General features: G+C 46.3%; 2 protein-coding genes across 2 annotated transcripts in view; both read left to right on the top strand.

The window, feature by feature from the left end:
- Nucleotides 1–1428, top strand: part of LOC140341476 (otoancorin-like) — a 30850-nt gene extending 29422 nt beyond the window's left edge. Inside the window, exons 19-20 of the mRNA XM_072427277.1 lie at nt 101–236; nt 935–1428. Coding sequence (XP_072283378.1) covers nt 101–236; nt 935–999 — 201 coding nt within the window. The 3' untranslated portion in view covers nt 1000–1428. The remainder of the gene's footprint in view (nt 1–100; nt 237–934) is intronic.
- A 5156-nt stretch (nt 1429–6584) lies between these two features.
- The window catches only part of SNX19 (sorting nexin 19), a 22761-nt gene continuing 7867 nt past the window's right edge, over nt 6585–21478 (top strand). The window contains exons 1-6 of the mRNA XM_072425656.1: nt 6585–6737; nt 7051–8584; nt 12382–12520; nt 12993–13093; nt 14396–14515; nt 16047–16174. Coding sequence (XP_072281757.1) covers nt 6706–6737; nt 7051–8584; nt 12382–12520; nt 12993–13093; nt 14396–14515; nt 16047–16174 — 2054 coding nt within the window. The 5' untranslated portion in view covers nt 6585–6705. The remainder of the gene's footprint in view (nt 6738–7050; nt 8585–12381; nt 12521–12992; nt 13094–14395; nt 14516–16046; nt 16175–21478) is intronic.

Below are 21478 nucleotides of genomic sequence, written 5' to 3'. Positions count from 1 at the left end.
CACGCTGACCCCCATAGAGGGCGACACGCTGACCCCCATAGAGGGCGACACGCTGACCCCCATAGAGGGCGACACGCTGATCTCTGTATTTTCTCTTCAGGCTTTTTCTGTCCCTCAGCTGATGAGTTTGGGACCAGAGAATTCGCTGGCGCTGTCAGAACAACAGAGGAGGTCGCTGTCATTATTGCAGCTGGACGCCATCTCTGGCAGCCTGCTGGGGCTCCCCAACACTTCCGGTAATATTTCCAATAATTATAAATCTTATATCAGCTCCCGATCCCTCTGTGTCTGTACGGAGCCACGAGATCCCTCTGCTGCGGCAGAATATAATTCATCTCGTGGCGCTGTCACATGCTGTCGCATTGTACTCTCTAGATGCGTCCGCTATCACTGTCCAGTCCCCTCCTTCCCTTTCACAGGGCCAGGTGGTGTCAGTGAGTGAAATGCTAAGTGAAAGATTAGTGAATGTGGGCCATGCTCAGTGTAGGGCACAGTGGTCCCGGGGAGGCCTTTAGAGGGCGCCTTAGAGTCAGGGGGTGCTGTAGAAGTACAATGGGTCACCATGTTGGTAAAGGTAATACCCTCACAGAAGTAGTTCAGCATGTTTCGGGGTTCAGGGGCTCCTTAATCATGACTTCCAGGTATAAAGCGCTCCTCTTCTCGGTAGGAGCCCCCAAGGTGTAAAGGGGACCTCTGCCTGGTAGTTTGGGCTTTTCTGCAGCTCTGCAGGGGGGACATAGGCTTATACAGGAGGACAGGTGGGCTGCTCCAGTGTTAGATAGCTACTTACCTGCCCTGGGTCTGTTTTAGGCTGATGCTCTGTGCACTATAACGGGGCATTAAGAGCAATAATCTGCAGAAATTATATCGACCAATCAGATGTCAGCATTTATCACTGAACTGTAATAAGCCCCCCATTGCTTCTATTCTGCAGGCACAGCCAGAGTCTCCTTTACTGCACCCCTTGCAGTCGTCTTCTTCATGATCTCCTCCATGTAGCCACCGGTCAGAGAGGACGACACAGATGACCCCCAACTGAGCGCATCCCTCCTGTCCATCACACCTACCCCACCTCTGTGTCATCTCTACAGCGCCCCCAACAGGACATTGTGCAGCACAGTGATCCAATGCTGAGAGAAGTCCCCACGCTGGAGAAGCTCTATAAATAACAATAAAGCAGAATATTATAAAATCTCCTTTATTTGCTGTCCCATTTTTCCTTTTCATCTGACTTCCTGTGGGGTGGCTACATTGCCTTGTAAAATCCTCCAGGGGGCTCAGCGTTGCCACCCTTGTGTGATCACACGCCCTGCTTCCAAGCCACTCCCCACCTCCACTGATTGGCTGGGGGGGGTATATATTTATAATAAATCTGGACTTAATGTTCCGGGATCTTTAGGGGTTGCCCCCTCCGGTGTACCCCCATTCAGTACCCGGCCCCCATTTATTGTAATAAAACATCTGAGGAGATTTCTGTTGTACAAATTCTTTATTTTTCCTTCTCTTGGAGACTCTGAACGGCTTTTCTGTATCGTTTTGACTTGAAAAGCGCCCACAACGCAGCTGAACAGAACGCGATGTGCGGAAAGAATGCAGCGAGGGGAGGCAAAGCGCTGGCGAGGTTATTTCCAGCACAAACATATACAAGATGTCATCGTACAATAAAAAAGAAGTCTGCCATGGCATGAAAGCCACTGACTCCGCCTCCATGTCCTTCTATACAGCGGCTTATTGAACAATGAAGACCCTCCAGGAGAGCGGAGAGCGCATTGTGTGCGAAGGGCTGCGTGCCGGGCGTAGCGCTAAATTACAATATGAATAGAAATCTGCAGCACAAAAATCAAATAAAAGGAAATCAGAAAATATAAAAAATACCAAATCACTGAAAGTGCAGCGTGATGGGGAATGGGCCACACCTCCGGGTATCATCACCTATCAGAGATCACATGACCCCGCTTTACTTCCCCAAAAGACAGGAGCCATCTTTGTTCAGGCATCCACTGGGGTCACCACCAAGGTCCAGTTCCTAGACTGGGGTGTCTGAGGGGACACAATCATGTAAATCCGGGGTCTGTGATCACAAATGTCTGACACCTTGCTACAAAGTTACAATGTTGCAGTCTGATCACTGGGGAGACTGGGGAAATGCTTCCTCTGCCTGCAGCAGACTGATCACTGGGGAGACTGGGGAAATGCTTCCTCTGCCTGCAGCAGACTGATCACTGGGGGACTGGGGAAATGCTTCCTCTGCCTGCAGCAGACTGATCACTGGGGGACTGGGGAAATGCTTCCTCTGCCTGCAGCAGACTGATCACTGGGGGACTGGGGAAATGCTTCCTCTGCCTGCAGCAGACTGATCACTGGGGGACTGGGGAAATGCTTCCCCTGCCTGCAGCAAACTGATGACTCACAGGTTTAATATTGGAATGTAGGCGTGGCCATGCAGACTATGCAGGGGGTGTGGCCCTGACGCCTCTGCTGTCAGGTGGGGCAGTAGGAGGTCACATGGTCAGAGCAGCAGTGGAGAGATAAAAGCTGAGATTTGTCCCCCAGGGGCCACACTGTTCAGAGAATTGTAGTTTGCTGTCATTGGCTTCATCAGAGGCCGATATAGAAAGGTCAGGGCGGATTATTGATTAATAATAAACAATATTTATATGGCACCAACATATTACGCAGCGCTGTACATTAAATAGGGTTAGCAGATTACTGATGAATACAGACAGAGACACAGGAGGAGGAGGAAGACACTGACCCGCAGAGCTTACAATCTAGGAGTATTGATCGGATGAGTTTGGTTTATTTTTGAAGCTGCTTCACCCAACTTCTCCAATAATTTGCTGATTCTCCACCCTAAACCGGGATAACTAACGGCTGCTTTATTTTCCTTGCACATGATTGGTGTGATGCCGTCGTGTTTCCATTCGCTTTGCTTCGGCATTTTTCTTGCCGCAGGTTTCCATAGGAAAGTTTTAGGAATGGGGAAGAAATATTATTTATAAATCGCCCCCCTAAACAATCCGTAAAGTCACAGCTCCATCTAGAGGCCACAAACATGAACAACACACCTTTTCTTTATATCCCCGAATACACCCGCCACGTTCCATTGTATTTAACCTGTGCACAGACAGGTGGGGGTTCCCCTTTAAGGCCGGGCTCCCCGGTCGGTGAATCTCTTTTTCTGGCATTTGTTTGGCTCTTGGTGGCGGTTTAATGAGTTGTTCTTCCTGCATCTTAGCACTTCATTACCTGCCCGGCACCATGGAGCGGCACGGATCAGCACGTCACGGCTGTCGCTGTATAATTGCAGCGGGATCTGTGACAATAAACGTACGTCTGCCTCCGCCGGGTCCATTGTTCCCGCCAATGATGTGCGCACAGCTGTCGGGTAATTCAAAGCTCCTCAGCTGATGATCGGCGTTCGTCGCTCATTTACAGGGCGCTGCTGTCGTCATAAAATATTTAACGTTTCTACATCTCGCGGAATTAATGCGACCCTCAGCGATCTCCCCGTTTCCTCTTTTTATCACTGGATGAGCCGGCGGCGGCGGCGCAGCTTTAATGTGCAATCTTTTCCTGATTTGTGAGAAATATCAGATGATCAATATTCATCCGCATGAGACTGCGCCGCTAAACGCTCATTGATATGCCAGCGCGCACACCCTGACATTTGCCTGAATCCTGCGGCGCTCTGTTTGTAATGCGCTTATTTAACACTTCTCACACCATTATTCCTGCGAGCCGGACAATGACAAATCTCGGTGCCGAGCAGTCAGAACGCATTTTCCTGATTGATACAGAGAGAGAAAAACACCAAAAATTCCCCGAGATCGGTCAGAGATGATTATGTATTATGAGGGGGGCAGCCGCTGTCCAATCAGAAAACGGCATTGCGCGGTGATGTCCAGAAGACAACCGGAGGGTCGCAAAATATAACAAAAGGGTGAAAGCTGAACTCTCTGCAGATATAAAGGAGGCAAATCCGGGCATCATCAATACAAGAAATAGATAAATGGTGTCAGCCTTTTGTAGTCCCTGTAAAGCAAAGCTCAGGCTGGGAGAGGAAGAAGCAGCACAAGGAGCCAATCAATTCATGTGCTGACAAGAAGAAGATGGGAGGGCAGAGCAGAGTGTCAGAAATACCCTGATCTCTCCGCAGGGTTCTCCCCGGCCCCACCACCTGCCACTCTTCAGTAACAATCTGGCTATTTGTGGGAGGTTACTGAAAGACGGGTCACCTACAGCTTCTTCTCACCCAATTCTGGGGAGAATACTGACCCTGGCGCTTCTCCTTTTAATGCTGGAGATGAAGAAATTTCCCCACACTTCCTGTCCTGTACACACAACAGGAAGTGAAAATCTCTCAGCTGTCACTGAAACAAGAGTCCATGTGGAGCAGTAATAGGTGGGGCAGTAATAGGTGGCGCAGATTCCTCATGTCTCCTTTCACCTCCTGGACTCACACAAAGTCCCAGCGTTCAGCCCGAGTCGTTGGCAACTTCTCAACAAAAGAGGAGACAGAAGGTGGCGGAGTGACAGGCAGGGCAGAGAAGTTACTGCGCAGGGCACTAAGTAGAGGCTTCATTTAATAAAGTGCCGGAGATCCTCTGTGGGCAGCACCGCATGGCGAGGGGGGGCTGGGATCTGATCACAGAAATGTCTTCACCAAAATCCTCTGAGCTCCATGAATTACACCCCCGCCCCCCCCACACGCATGGCATCAGAGAACACGCCACACGCATCAGCTTTTTCATGATGGTGACACAAACATTTTCACTCTATGCATTCCCTGCACATGTGGACTTTCACCTCTAAGAACAATGGAGCCCCAACTAGAAATGATACTCTGCTGGACCTAGTTCTTTCTAACAATGCAGAGCTTATAACAAATGTGCAAATAAAGGAGAATCTGGGTAGCAGTGACCACAATATGATTTCATTTAATGTAAGCTGTAATCAGGAAGCAAAAACAGGAAAGATAAAAACATTTCATTATAAGAGAGCAAATTTTCCATTATTAAGGACGGCTCTCCGTGACTTGGACTGGGAGACAATATTGTCCTCAAAGAACACAGAACATAAATGGGAATGTTTCAAGTCTGTTCTACAAAAGCAAACTGAAAAATATATATTGTCTCATGGAATCAGGAAGGAATCTTTTCCCCTGTTGAAGCAAATTGTACCCGGGGTTTTTTTTTTGCCTTCCTCCGGACCAACTATGTCTTATAGGGTTTTATATATCCGGAATGTTTATTTCCCCGGAGGTTGAACTTGATGGACTTATGTCTTTTTTAAACCTAACCTACTATGTAATGGCTGACCTGTGTAAATGGGATGAGCAGACAGCGGTACCCCCCAGGTCCTGATCAGAACTTTGTGTCACCCATTGCTGGTTGGTGGGATTATCCATCACCTGGGGATACGGCAGCACAATATTGGCCAGCAGTGGGACAATCAGGGATGACGGAATATAACGTGCCGGACACAAGGAGTGCAGACAGGATTTGCAAATGATGAGATTGCGGGGTTTAACATTGGCCAGGGGGGGGGGGGGGGGGTTTATATAGCAGGGCCCCGAGGACACGGATACGGATTGTGAATGAGGCGCAGTGGGCGGGGCCATCCTACACTGACCAATCCCAGCACACAGGAACTTCCTTTAACACAGAACTGGAGGTGGGGGAGGGGTCCAGGTGACGCCGAACCAAATTTCTGGTAAAGATTCTTTTGTGGTCGTTGTACCAAATTCCCCAAGTTGTCCCCCTAAAATAAAAACCAAAATAAAGGGGTGCAGAGAGTTCACTATGGGTGAGGGGACCTTCAATCACCACAGGAGGCAGCAAAGGGGCTGCTCGCCCAAAGAGCTCACAATTAGACCGGTCGATGACACAAAATATAAACTGAATAGGCCCCCAACACTGTGGCCCCTTTGCACCTTCCTTTCTGTTGGGGGAGAGTCTCCTGGTTGGACCTTCAGAGTGAACCTGAACCTCATCCCTGGCACTGACTGATAACTTTCGCACTGGTAGGAACACCCAGGAACATGTATGAGGAATCCACAGACATAAACTATTTACTGCAAGGTTATAAAAGTAAAGCAAACCTGCAGACCGGAGAACTGTACATACCTGTATATCAGTCAGGTGATTGGTCCTCATTAGTCAGGTGACAGATCCTCTTTAGTCAGGTGATTGGTCCTCAATAGTCAGGTGACAGGGCCTCTTCAGTGAGGTGACGGGTGGTCTTCAGTCAGGTGATTGGTCCTCATTAGTCAGGTGACAGGTCCTCTTCAGTCAGGTTATTGGTCCTCATTAGTCAGGTGACAGGTCCTCATCATTCAGGTGATTGGTCTCCATCAGTCAGGTGACAGGTCCTCTAAATCAAGTGATAAGTCCTCATCAGTCAGGTGACTGGTGCACCGAGCTTGGTGATAGGTGTGATGCACCTATCACAAGGATAAAGTGTATACCTCCGGCCGCCAGGGGTCACTGTGGGAATGGAGAATCAACGCTCAATACCTTACCCAGCTCTCTCACTGCTCGGCGGCGCTACACAGACCTGTGAGCCAATCAGAGTAGTCGGTGTTCACGTGACCGCAGTGTTGGGAGGAGACGGGCAGAGGGCGGAGCTACAGAGTGACAGCTGAATCCCTTCACTGCCGGTGAGGCTGCGGCATGAGGAGCGAGACGGCCGGCTACAGGTGTGATGTCAGGGGGATGTGACGTCAGCAGTGACAGGTAAGGGAAAGGTTAGGAGCTCCCCTCCCCCTGTGTGTCCCCATAACTGGACATCCTCTTGGTTGGGGCTCACTTCCTGTTTGGGTACAATGGTGTCACCGGGACATTTGCTTCCTCAGCAGGTTTGACGCCAGACTCCACCTGTGGCTGGAATGGCACTGATTGCTGGGGTTGCCATAGTGACCAATGTTTACCAATGAATTGCCCTGAAGCCCCCTATAGATCCCCCCCTCCGGTATTTCACCCCCCCCCCATAACCCTCCCTCCACTGCTCTGCGTTCTGATTGGCTCTTCATGTTTGTCCTCATTACAGCATGGCGGGTGTTGTGTATGGGGCGGTGATCCCCCCAAAGGACCCCCAGAAGAGGTGGAAGTTCCTGGCTGTGGGCGCTCTCCTTGCCTGGCTGATTATCGTCCACCTATTGGTCAATGTTTGGCTCCTCCTCCTCTTCTCAGCCATCATGGCGGCAGCAGGGGCGTGGCTGGGCCCTCAGTTCATCCTGGGATGCTCCACCCCCATCCACCTGGAGCGGTTTGTTACCTTGGAGCGGGGCCCTCGATCTTCTGATGCTGAGGACCAGCTGGACAAGGAGATCCGATTGACCATCCAGAAGATTGTCCAGGACTTTGTGTCCTCGTGGTATCGGCGGCTGAGCCCGGAGACGGCCTTTGAGGACGAGGTCAGAGGAGTCATGTGGGATCTGGGGATGGAACTGAAGAGGCGACTACGTTCCGCTGACCGCGAGGAGCTCACCAGGAAGTTGCTGGTCCTGGCCGGGTGTCACCTGCAGTGCTACAAGTGGGCCAAGGCTCGGGTAGAGGGAGTCGGCGACCAATCAGAGAGGGAGATGCTGCTATGGGACGCCTACCAGGAGCTCAGCCCGGTCCACCCGGCATTGTCCGGCCCTGGCCAAGAAGTGAACCACGCCCGCTGGTTGGTGCAGCTCTTACTCTCGGAATTGGTGGCCAAACCCCACCTAGAAACCCGCACGGGGAGACACCTAGTGGTGGAGCTGATAGCCTGCAATGTGGTTCTGCCGCTCGTCGGGAAGATGTCTGACCCCGATTGGATCAACATCGTCCTGACCAATGTGTTCTCCAAAGCACCGCTAAAAATGGAGGAGGAGAAATATGAGAATCAAACTCCACCCACCATCCCAAAGTCCCTCCCACTGGGCCCGAGCCCGGATCCCGCTCCTCAGCTCATCCTGCCAACTCCGCTGTCATCTCACGCCTCCGGCTTCGAGGTAGTTAATGGTGTGGAGGCAGAGCTGGAGGAAGCGCTGGACAGGGTGCACGAGTCCTGCAGAGAGAAGGCCGATGTTTTCCCCGTTCAGTACTTGCAGCCGCCCAAACCCAGCAGCCCGTTCTTCCTGTGTGAGGAGTCCGAGCCCGAGTCCCCCATGTCTGATCTAGGGAGGGAACTGGAGCGCCCTCTAATGAACTCCACCGAGGACCTTCTGTCTGACTGCGGCTTGGATTCACTGACCCCGGCTGAGAGCCCCGGTGCTCCGCCTCATGATGAGGTCATTGGTGGTCTTTCCGAGGAAAACTGCCCGGCCCTTTCCTCAGTTACCCCACCTCACCCCGAGATCCTCGTTGAGTCCTCTGCACTCCCATCAGAGTTCAACAAAACTCCACCCAATGACAAAGATGGCTGCAGTCCTGTGGACGCCTCCCCCCTCATCACTTCCTCACCCACCGTCCCCATCCATCCCTTCCACTTTGTACCCCTCAGCAGCCCCGATGGACCCGTCCTTATCCAGAACCTCCGCATCACCGGGACCATCACTGCACGAGAACACAGCGGGACTGGATCACATCCCTACACCCTGTACACCATCAAGGTGAGGAAAGCCTGCAAGATGGGGGTGGGGGGGTGATTAATGGAAACCACTGGGGGGGGGGGGGGGGTCAGAAAAGCTGAGACTTACACAGGGGGTCAGATGGTAAAGTTTAGATAAACTCAGTAAAATGTTTTAGAAGTTTTCTCATTTTGTGAAAACATTTTTGAAATTTGTTTTTAAATGATTAGCAGTTAAACAGAACAAGTTACATTTCCTGTAGTTCAGCTTTTACACCAATATACTAAAGCAATGACAATGCGTAGAGACCCCCAGAAGCCATGGAAAGTCACACTCGGTGCCCCCCTGTAATTTCCAGGCAGCAGAAAATGTCCGGCAGGAATGTAGGTGAGGCGATGATGGGCTCTCCATGTCCCATTTCTGGTAACCTCAGAATTGTAGGCGGAGTTATTAGGGGTTCTTAAGCCAACGCCACCTTTCATTGGGTGATGAAAAATGTAGGCGGGGCTATGACCGGTCCCCAGACGTCTCCTGTAATATAGATGGAGCTGTAGAGTTTTTTAGGCCGGTGACCCCGTTCTGGGCTGCTGTGACGGAGTGTGACGGAGACATCAATGAATTCAAGTTTTATAAAAGAAGAATTGTGTGTGAAGAGCTTCTTCTCTGCTCTCATTAGATCTCTCATGGTGCCCGTGGAGCTCTTCCTTAGTCACAGCTGCCCCATATTTATTTTATATAGAGAGGAAAAATCTACAACTATATTCAGAAGAATAAAATATCTAAATATAAAAAATAAATCGCAGGTCCTTTCTGCAATAAAATAAACGTTGCTGCCTGATCGCAGGTAATACCCTCACCTGTCCTCACTCCGCTCCACATCCATTGATGATTGGCCAGGCGGAGGAGGTAACCACCATGGATGTGTGTGGGGTTCATCCAGTCCTGGCAGCACCCCGGGGTGCCTGGATACCGGGAATCATTTCACTGAGCTGTACATGTAAAAATCATTATTGTGAACAGGCAGTAGGGATATTATCACAGAAGTGTCCGAGGCAGGAAAACCCAATTCCATATTCAACCCCATTTTATTCTCTTGGGGCGGATTATAATGTCACTTTCTTAATAAAGTAGTCTTTATTGCCCAGGAAGGGTTAATGCCAGGGAGCGTCCTGGAATTCCTTCCTCCAACACTTCACATTGACCTCTTCCCACCCAGAGAAGAAGAGGATTGTGTCATTAATGGAAGCAGAACGAGACAAACGAGACCTAATCATGCGGAAATGTAAAGTTAATGAGAAGTTGTTGTAGAGAGGAACTTCAAAGGTCCAATAATGGTGCCGGGCATCTGGATTGGGTTCAGCACAGACCCGCAGGGTATTGGATCTTCAAAGGGAACAAATGTAAGGCAGTCAGGCACATAATTAGAATAAGAACAATGTAGAAGTGACACGGACGGCCCTGAGCGGATCTGATGGAATCTCCCGAACGGCCTGTACAATAATTATCATACAAAGTGAGCCGTGTGTGGGGTCCCCGTATGAGGCCGCAGGATAATCAATCCACAGGAGAAATGTGAAGTACCGAGGCAATCAGCAGCAGATCCAATGCATTCCGTGCAATACATGCATCCTGAGGATCCAGGAGAAATGGAGAGCAAAAGAGATAAAGACCCCTTTAGTCCAGCGATGTATTCCATCATTGGGCCTGATTTATTAAAGCTCTCCAGAGAGAGAGGATACACTTTCTTCAGTGAAGCTGGGTGATCCAGCAAACCTGGAATGGATCTGATCCAGGATTTTAAACATTTGCTAGCATGGATGTATATGGTGGGGAAAACGACAGTAAGAGGGGTAGCAATCAATTCCCCAAGAATCCAGTCATGTATATCGACTTCTCATATATATATATGTTGTACTTCCTTCATACTCTTCTTAATGTACACTGTACAATTCACAACTTGATTTAAAGTTGATCTTTGCCTCCAGCCGGTAGTAGTCGGGGAGATAGCGTGGAGGCTAAGATATATAACATGAGAAGTCAGTTTACATGATGGGATTCCTTGGGGATTTGATACCAACATACCTGGAAAATTAACGATATCAATTGATTGCTACCCCTGAGAAATACTTTTATCGTCATTTTCTCCACCATATAACATCATTAGTGAGAAGGGCGTTACGTGTCTGCAAACACCAGATCTCGGTGGCTCAGGGGTTAGCACTCCGGCCTTTGCAGCACTAGGTCCCAGGTTCGATCCCCAGCCAGGTCTCTATCTGCATGGAGTTTGCAGGTTCTCCCCGTGTCTGCGTGGGTTTCCTCCCACATCCCAAAAACATGCAGTTAGGTTAATTGGCTTCTCCCTAACAATTGACCTTAGACTACATTAATCACATATGACTATGGTAGGGACATTAGATTGTGAGCTCCTTTGAGGGACAGTTAGTGACACAACTATGGACTTTGTACAGCGCTGCGTAATATGATGGCGCTATATAAATACTGTATAATAATAATACTGTATAATAATAATTGTCCTTAGGAAGCGTATTATATCTGCAAAACGCGTAGAAAAGAATTGGGCCTGCCCTCCCAAGGAAACCCCCAATAGGAGACTCTAGGTTGTGCCAAATGTTTTTATTTTGCAATGTTCTTGTTATTTAATAAAGAACATTTTATGCATCTGAGAATATTATTTTGTTTTGGTTTATGGTTGGCCTTAAAATCCCATTAGTTGGAGTTCCACGAAAATTGTTTGTTCTAATAATATAATTCATTTGCAGATAGGGTGACAATGCTGGAACACAGTTGGGAGACAGAGCGTTGTCATTTATAACAGGAAGTGCCTGATCAGGGATCTTTATGACAGGATTACCGGGACTTTATTATAATAAAAGGTGCAGATATAAACTGATTTATCATTAATATGTGGAAACAAATAGGAGGATTTACTAAGTTTGCTTCCACTTTGACCTGTAATATACAGAACTCCCTCATCTGTGTGTAAATATAACGTACATAGTGACACACAAACGTTTTATTTATTAATAATTGTTAATAAAGGAACGACCAGATCACGGGGGATACCTTGCAGGACGTCGGGCTTGGCTTTGTGGCTCTCTTGTGTGATTGGTATGTAACTCACTATTAGAATGCAAACATAGCGCAACAAATAAGGCCTGAGATGTTTGTAATGCACAGCAGTGTTGGGTGTATTGGTGTGAATGTCATCACAGTGCATGTACAGAGTGGTGAAAGAGTAATGAATGTGATAGCAGTGCCTGTACATAGTGGTGAATGAGTAATGAATGTGCTGCACATAATGGGCCCCCAATGGTCCTTTGAAATGACATTCTTACATCTATATGTAGACCATCAATTCATAATTCTGTGGAGAGATATAATCATCACAATGTACAGAATAATTTCATTTTATTAAAATGTTTATTATTATTAATAATATTAACTTCAATAACAGGATTTATATAGCGCCAACATATTATGCAGCGCTGTACTTACAGACAATGACACAGGAGGAGGAGAGGTCCCTGCCCCAAAGAGCTTACAATCTAGGAGGTGGGGGAAGTATCACACAATAGGAGGGGGATATGGAATGGTGGGAAGTAGTGAGGGTTAAGGGGACAGAAGAAGACGGATAGGTGAGGGGGAAGCGTTGGGTTTTAAATGAGCAGAAAGTAGGAGCAAGCCGAATAGGACGAGGAGACCATTCCAGAGAGTCGGGGCAAGAAAAGTCTTGGAGCCGTGCGTGTGATGAGGTTATGACTGAGGAAGTCATTAGTAGAATAAATGTTAGCTTGTTTATTTTTTATATTTCCTGGCAGTATGACACGGCCCTGGACAGCCAATCACTGGGCACCCTGCAGCCAATGGCGTATCACACTGTTAACCGGAGGTATCGGGAGTTCCTGAACTTACAGACCCGGCTCGAGGAGAGAAATGATCTGCGCAAGTTTATTAAACGTGAGAAACCTTTTTACACAACGTTTGTATGATTTCCCAGGTAAATGTGTCAGTGAGGACTTTCAATTCCGAGCTTCTGGTCCTTTATTTCCTGATGTCTACCATGGAACGTCTGCAGAATGGCTGCTCTGCCCGCTTCATCCTATCCCCAGATCAGTGAAGAAGTCCCTGGGGATAGAAAGGGGTAAAGGGGCAGAGCTGCCATCAGCCAGGGTTCTGCAGACACATAACATCGATATTGGATTGTTTCATTGATCAGACCATAGACATGAGATCTGTGACAGTTCTCCGGTTTCCTCACTTGTTAGGTGCACAGCAGATAGGAGAGAACAATTACTATTTCACTGCAATATTATGCAAAACTTTGCTTCAGCCACAAACCAGAAGATTCATTTTTACATGTTGCACACAATTGATTTGCATTGTCCCCTGTTGTATCCTAATGTCCTCTCCCCATCCTTCTGAATTCCAGACATTAAAGGGCCCAAGAAGTTTCTTCCAGATTTGCCCTTTGGAAACATGGACAGCGAGAAGGTGGAGGCGCGGAAGAGTCAGCTGGAGTCTTTTCTGCGGGTCAGTAAATGTTTTCTCTGTATTTCACATTCTGCGTGTTTTCCCTGAAATGCCATAATAGGGATTGGAACTTCCAGCTTCTGTGTCTGCCGGGCACTTTTCTTCTCACCTATACTACACTCGCTGGCCCTGAATTCACCAACCCATAACAGGCCCTGAACACAGAACCTTCATTCACAGACTCGGTACTAACCCAACACTTATCAGTCCTTAACTCACTGGTCCTGCCACCCCCTGCACTTTATAGACCATAGAGTTCTACAAATGACAGCATGTGAGCTGTAAGCAGCATTTAGGGGCAGATTCATGAACTTCCTAACAATGGAGAGGGAGGAACTGAATGACAATGAAAAAGAAAGGGCAAAGTTTAAAAATTGTCATTGCTTTAAAGACATGAGAGTCAGTACAGAGAGGATGGACAGTGCTGTCTAAAGTGAGGGGGGGTGTGTGTAAATTATTAGTGGTACTAAAGTAATTTAGGGTGGAGAGATGGATGTCTCACTATGGAACAAGATGGAAAAATAAATGGGTAGCCTAGGTAGATGTTTCTGCATTGTGGTGATGGGGGGGCTATCCCAATTGGGACCTTACTTATTCTATCATCAGACAGCCACTGAGTGGGGGGGCTTATGGTCGTGTGTGTGTGTATGGGGGGGGTGGTCCAAAGCATTTGGCAAAATTTAGACAAGTAAATAAATAAATCAATCTGTGTATAAGGCGCCGGCGTGCTTAACTATACAAGAACTGATGCAAATGAAACTAATGTGCAATAAATCCAACATAAAGATTCCCCGGGGTAAAAGGACAACAAATTATTTTAAAATGCCACAAACTGAAAATCTCTGAAATATAGAAGCTGATATTTTTATTTAATGCTATTCATTTCGGGGCTTGTTTGAAAAAGCATCACATTCACTGAACGAATCCCGTGGGATCCTCTGATTTATCAAAGCTTTGGCATTATTATTCTGAAAAGAAGAACATTAACCATCCACAGCCTTTTGTTCGATGAAGTGTCCAAATGTAACATCTGTTGTGAACACAACCCACAAACTGTAAATTTGTAAATGTAACAAATGCGTTTCACTGCAGAAAACATTCAAATAAACAGCAAACTATTGCCAAAAACACGCCGCCTCCAACTCATTTACTGCGAATAACAAGCCGAGTCCCGGCAGTCGGATACAATTCCCAATAATTCTGACGTTTGTCATTCCCTGTAATGTTAGAATCATAGGGTCCATTTTTTATGGACTGTGCTGGATATGTGTAACAATCCTGTAACCATGTGTCTTTGTGCAGCAATTGTGCGCAGTGCCAGAGATCGCCAGCAGCGAGGAGGTGCAGGAATTCCTGGCTCTGAACACTGACGCCAGGATTGCCTTTGTCAAGAAGCCGTTCTTGGTCTCCCGGATTGATAAGGTACCAGAACACCTCATAATATCTTGTATTGTATGGAATTCAAAGTCATTGGAAATTCTGCCACACACATTTATCTGAGAGAAAACTATTGCTTAACCTGTGAACAGCACTAAGGTAGAAATGTTCTCCCCCCTGATATCTGATGTTGGTATATCATTGATGGCTCAGTGGTTAGCACTCCGGTCTTTGCAGCCCTGGGTCACAGGTTAGAATCTCGGGCAGGACACTATCTGCATGGAGTTTGCAGGTTCTCCCTGTGTTTGTGTGGGTTTCCTCCAGGTACTCCGGTTTCCTCCCACATTCCAAAAAACATGCAGTTAGGTAAACTTGCTTCCCCCAAATTGGCCTTAGGCTGTGGTAATAACTGTGGTGGGTAAGGGCAGCACCAAGTGGATGGATTTGGGCCACTAAATGAAAGATTGTTTTACAAATCTATTTAGGACATGGAGGAGGAATGGCATTTGGTGAAATTAGTAGCAGTTGGTCGCAAAAATTTACCTCTGCTGAGCTCATTTATTTCCCTAATGCCAAGATCGGGAAAGGTTGTATGGACCTAAAGCTGCCCCATGGCTCCAACCAATACCAGTCTGGCTTACCTGTGTAGCACATTTCTTTTGGGGGGAGCAGCCTGACTTCTGCATTTCCCGGTGTCAGACAATTCATCTGAACACAAAGTTATGCAGCCATGTTTGTGTCTGTGATGTTGTGTACAGATAGCGGCTATGCGCCTGTCACCGGCCGTCTCTGTATCCTCTGATTAGACACGAGCGCTGTATTCAGCGAGATAATACACCTGAGATAGATCTGCGATATTTCAGAGTATCATCTCTCCGCTGTCTGTATTCCTATCCTCCCGGCTCTCTGCTGATTTTATCTGCTCATACATCACCTCTATTGTCATCTCACATTTAAATAACACAAGTGCTGCCATTATTCCTGCGCTGTGTCTGCATTCGGTGTGTGCTGGAATTGCACATCGGGGTCATTGTTAAAGGAACATTTCCTGTGAATCCTGACTGGTACCCTCCTCCAACGAGAGTCATACACCCCCACTTCTACTACTTTGTTACTCTGCTCCGAGGATCAATGTCCTTCCATAGCCTCAGACAGCAATTTATTAAATTTTTTTAGCAAATATTTAAAACATTTCCAGGGCAGGAGGCCTAGATTTTCAGTGTTGCAGTTAAGTACTACTTTCAGGCCTCAATCTTCCTTCACCTTTTCAATGTACAGCGACGGAGAGGCTGCAGCAAACACCTCTCTGTCCTTCTATCAGCGTGCTCTGGGTTGTCACATTATACATCTGCTTTTTGTGCTGCTTCTTCCTCGGCCAGTGTGAGCTCTTCTGTACAGAGGCTGCAATAGGCTGATACCAGGTCAAATTTGTGTACTTACGCTGATTGAATTTAATCTATTGATGAATATTAATATTGCATGAATTGTTTCTTTTATGTCTTTTATACCATAAAATTGGATACAAACACAGCTCAGTTTTTCTCTGTTCATGGCTTTATTTTCTTCCTCTGTGCAGATTGTGGTGAATGCCATTGTTGACACACTGAAAACAGCATTTCCTCGATCAGAACCTCAGAGCCCAACCGATGAGCTGAGCGAGAACGAAGTGGACGGCAAATCCCAGAATGACAAGAAAAGCACCAAGTGAGTACCCCAGGGTTCCCGCATGTTTCCTGTACTGAGCTGGGAGCGGAGTGCACTCCATGGTCTCTGTTCTTAGGTCCTGGGCTACAGGGCGGCTGGAGTAATGATATTCGGGGGATCGCACAGTTCCTTCGTTAGTATTTCAGTGCTCTGCAGTCTAATATTAGATGTTGATAATCATTGCTGTGTGCTCTGATGTATTGTAACTCTGATTTCTGAGTACAGTGTATAATTCTATCTCTACACGGGGCCACTATACCAGTTATTACATAGACAGGCTCTGCTTATTGGAAGACATGTAAAGCCCTGCTGCACAATCTCAAGGTTCTGGTCTGGCTTGTTACACTGCAGCAAATCAATCAAAAAAGGAAATGAATCTTTACATTCACCAAAAACATGCAGCCTTTCATCCTATTATCATCAGATTATGTACAATACATTATTATTACAGTTTATATATATATATAGAGGCAACATATTACACAGCGAGGTACATTAAATTGGGGATGCAAATGACAGACATATACAAACAATTACACATGAGGAGTGGACCCAGACCCATAGAGCTTACAACAGGGGTGTCAAACTCAAATACAGAGTGGGCCAAAATTAAGTGTTTGACACCCCTGGCTTACAATCTAAGAGATGGGCATTTTTTGTAAACCACTCATATTTATTTATCCCTCCAGTACTCTCCCCAGAATTTTATTTAAGTAGAGTGTGAAGAAGCTGTAGGTGGGTGGCAGCCCCTGTATTGTGGCCCAACTCTTCAGTAACCACCCAACAACAACCGGGTGGTTACTGAAAATTGCCAGGTGGTGCACCCAGCTAAAAGGTTCCGGGAGATTACTGCCCTCCATCTCTCACCCCTGCACACCCTCTATGACCGGAGCAATCTCTACATTTACACAATTGGTCTGCTTGTTCAGCAACAACTTAGATAACATAGATAAAAAAAGGACACATATGGTTTTGGGTTTTTTTAGGACAAAAATATTTATTTTATTCTACAATGGTGCAGCTAGAAATGTCTTCATATTCTGGTGATATTTACAGATGAAAGGCTTTTTGTATTTTTGTATCTCTGTCTCTTTTCAAACCTTGTCAGATCCTAGTTTTTGGCAGCTTCTATAGTTCTGTACTTACACCACAACGTCCTGCTGTCATTTTGACAGCTAAAAATTGTCAGGAGGAGAGGGCAGGACATACAACAGACTGCGTATTAATTAAGGTTTCATATCTTATCTCAGAGAAGAGACATCAGTGTAAATGAATATTTAGATATATTGGATATTCGGACCTCTCACTGAATGAGTTTTATTGGAGATCTCAGAATCCCCCCCATCTCCTCCTCGTACATAGCAGCTTGTTGAGTGTCATACACCCGGCTTTCTAACCCTCCAGGCGGCCATTGCTGGGCACAGCCAATATTAGCTTCCCCGCTGAGTCGTCATCTTGTTCCTAATGCGATATCCAAAATCCGAGTCACACAATTCAGAGCACGGGAAGGAACAGCACAGATTGGAATAAGACTGAAACTTGTGATGATGAATATTTTTCGTTTAACATCTTCCAGACAATTGCGCTGGTTGTAAACAGTGACAGAGCCTGGCCACCCGCCAGTCATTAACCGCTGAGACCCGATCCTGGCGCCGTGCCCAAAGCGGCACTACCACTATACAGGAAATAAAGTGCTGTGTTCATCTGTCATTGACACAATTGAGACTCCACTACTAGAGATCTCCTGAAGACTGTGTTAGCCAAACCCCCTGGGGTTTCATCCGACTGCTGCGAGCTAATAGACTTCTGCTTTACTTTTCTATTTAACACATTTTTAACATTATCGCAGAGCAGGTCAGTCTGCTGCAGCTAAAAACTCCAAGCTATGTTTTGGGGGTATCTAGACAAGACATGGGGCGTATTCTGGCCTGGGATGATGCAGAGACAGAAGAGGCGCCCGGCTTGGGTACTATCTCGGGAAGAGATGGAAGCCTCTACTGCTCCCCTCTACAGCGCACTCTGCAGGGCTGGGCTATTAAACTAACAGCGATGCAGAATACGTTGGGGAAGATTTTATTTAAGTTCTCCAAAACTGGAGAAGATCGACTATCTTGGGAGAACCTGGGTGATTCAGCAAACCTGGAATAGATCTGGTCCAGGACTGAAATTGTTTGCCTACTAATAGAAGTTCATTACAGGTTCGCTGTATCACCCAGATTCTCCCATGATAGTCTAGCTTCTCCGGCTTTGGAAAGCTTTAAGAAATCAGGCTCATTGTGAGAGTTTGTGACAGCTGACGTATTGGGAGCCCATAAGTACTTGTGGTGCATAGAGATGCTAGATCTCCATAATCAGTTGTCAAACTGCCTGAAAGGTTTTATAAAATCAAATTTTATTCCATTGTCACCCTTTTACCCCATTATTAGTTTTACTGTTAATGCATTTGTTGAATTTCCTTTTCCTGTAGCACCACATTAAGTACGGCTTTGTACTAGGAATATATTTCTGAATCCTTTATACCAATCATAGAATTTGTGCTTCACATGAGATAAAAAAATGCTTTTAGTTCCCAGATGGAAAAGGAATTTAATTATGATCGCATATTAAGCAATGTTAAACCCGATTCTTATGTGTAGATCAGGCTGCTTTATCCATTTCCCAACACTTCCTCCCTCTGTAGATGTGGGGGAGGGGGGGGGGGGGGGGGGGGGGGGGGGGGTTACCCCGGGGCCATTATACAGGGCCGGTGATATCTGCACCCTGCTGTGGTCATTGTTCATATAGATATGTGTAAACTCCCAACGTTGTGTATATAGTACTCTGGGACTACCTGTATTAATATTCAGTATTTATAGAGCGCCAACATATAATACAGCGCTGTACAATATATATAGTATAGATACAGATAGATATAGATACTATATAGAGTCCCATACTATATATATTGTACAGCGCTGTATTATATGTTGGCGCTCTATAAATACTGAATATTAATACAGGTAGTCCCAGAGTTAAAGACATCCAGATGATTCCTAGATATGAACAGGGGAGTCCCTGCTTGCTCGTGTGCAGGACGGAGGCTTTAGAGGTTGTGGGTGATCTCTTCTGCAGCATCTTGTAACTCTTTAATGACCAAGGCAAACTCAGCAATTGTTTCTTTTTGGATATTAAAGCACAGTGTGCTCCATAAAGTTTTATTTTTTAGTGTTTGTGAATAACTCCCATTGAGGATTTTATACAGTAACTCACACCATGCTGCCTAATAATATGTTGAGACAAACACCTGTCCTAATTGCATTTATTAAAACAATCTACCTGTTCTGACTTACATATAAATTCCACTTAAGAACAAACCTACAATCCCTATCTTGTATGTAACTGGGGGACTGTAATACACACACATATAACGTTTGTACATTCGCTTGGAATTCTTTGCTGACAGCTGAGCCATCCTAGAGAAAGACGTCATCCTGCCTTGGTTTATGATAGGATAATGAGGAATTCAGATGATCTCTCACAATAAATGAATGAAATGACACCAATGGAAATAGAAGTGTGACTATAACTAAATCTGATGTTATCAGGGGACACTTTGTGAATAAATTGCAGTATTAAATCTCAGATCTGTATCGCTGCCATTACAGCTGTTATTACACAGCATGCCTACTGTAATTGAATATACCTATCGGCAAGGATTTTCAATTTCATATCCAAATGAGAGACGGCATTGGTCTGGGAGGATTGATTGGGTTATTACACATTTAGATGAATTGATAATCGTCTGGTTTTAAGGCTGCATACACGTTCAATAAGTGGAAGGACGCATGAACAAATGTTGTACATTTGTTCATGCGTTGTACTGCGCCGTTCTGCTGTATGGAGAGGGACAGAACCACGGAGCGGCACCCCACTGTGCTCGCTCCCCTTTACTTGTATTATGATCGTTCGTGGATCTGCCAGGACGGAATGACGACGCTGTACGCACCTCAGCTTCAGCCCTGAAGCGATTACATAGCCTTAGAATCTGCAAGGTTAATCGGGTGGATTGTTGCCGACCAATGTCAGGAAAGATTTTTGGCTATCTGTGGGGGTGGTGCCTGACCCCATCGCCGCTCCTATGACAGCTGGACGTAGATCAGGTCAGGCTTTCTGAGGGGATGATGATGGTGTTCACAGCTCTCACAATTGTTCATTATCACACACTGATTGTAACTGCTGGCCTTTCCCTGGAGAAGCCTGAGATTTCCTCCCATAGAATGATTGGGGTGACACCGGGGGGACCTGGAGGATGGACAGAAGTCTCTGCAGTCGTCATTCTCATTGACACCTCTGCCTGGCTATGCATTGACGATAGAAAACCCAGAAATCGGGACAATTCCTTTGGCACCCTGGCCGTTGTTGTGTTTCTGTGGCTAAAGCTGTACTCGCCAATCACAGGATTCCTTTACAAAATGTTTTTTACTTTTGGTGCTCCAGAGCCAGACTTTCCCTTTGCTTTACTGAAAAGACAATGAGCTGAAATGAGTGGAGTATTTTCCAGGTACATTTTAGAGGATCAGTTGGACTAAAGTGAGCTTTCAGGTAAGCTGGAGTCTGGAGAACCCATTGATGAGATCTCCGCTCCCAGCTTTTCTCCTGCCCACCCTTAGGAGAGGTAAAGTAATCACAAGATCTCCAAAGATGCTGATTGGCTTCTGCCCATTTCTGCCAATCCCAGATTTGGGTGATGACCCACTGATGTAGATCTTGATGCAATGGGCCGATTTATTAAAGCTCTCCAAGGCTGGACAGGATACACTTCTATCAGTAACCCCGAGTGTTCCAAAAAAAACTGTAACAGATCTGGTCCAGGATTGAAAACATTTTGCTAGCAAATAACAAATAGCAAAGAAATCCATTCCAGGTTTGCTGGATCACCCAGCTTCACTGATGAGAGTGTATCCTCTCCAGCCGCGGAGGTCCAAAGATGGCGTTTTTATGGATGAGTTGGATGTATTGCAGCTGGTCAGGGAGGCTTCGAGTTAAAGATTATTGTTCCATTGAGGGAAATGTCACTTCCTGTGTATGAAGCTAATCAATTACCACAAGTGATACAATATTACACATATCTCTCCATCTGCCTGTCCATGGTGCAATGTTCCTTATACTGGAATCTCAGAGTGATATGTGTATTTCTCTCAGATCTGTGCAGTAATCCTGTGTAAAACGCTTCTTTTATGCATGAACTTCCTGTAATACAGACCACTGCTACTGGATCTTTGTGCAGGGTGACTGGTCTGTCTCCGCCCCCTCCTATAATACAGA

Source organism: Pyxicephalus adspersus, chromosome 11, assembly GCF_032062135.1.
Source record: "Pyxicephalus adspersus chromosome 11, UCB_Pads_2.0, whole genome shotgun sequence".
Taxonomy (NCBI): Eukaryota; Metazoa; Chordata; class Amphibia; order Anura; family Pyxicephalidae; genus Pyxicephalus; species Pyxicephalus adspersus.
The sequence above is the reverse complement of the archived record's forward strand: the minus strand, read 5'-3'. Positions and strand labels throughout refer to the sequence as shown.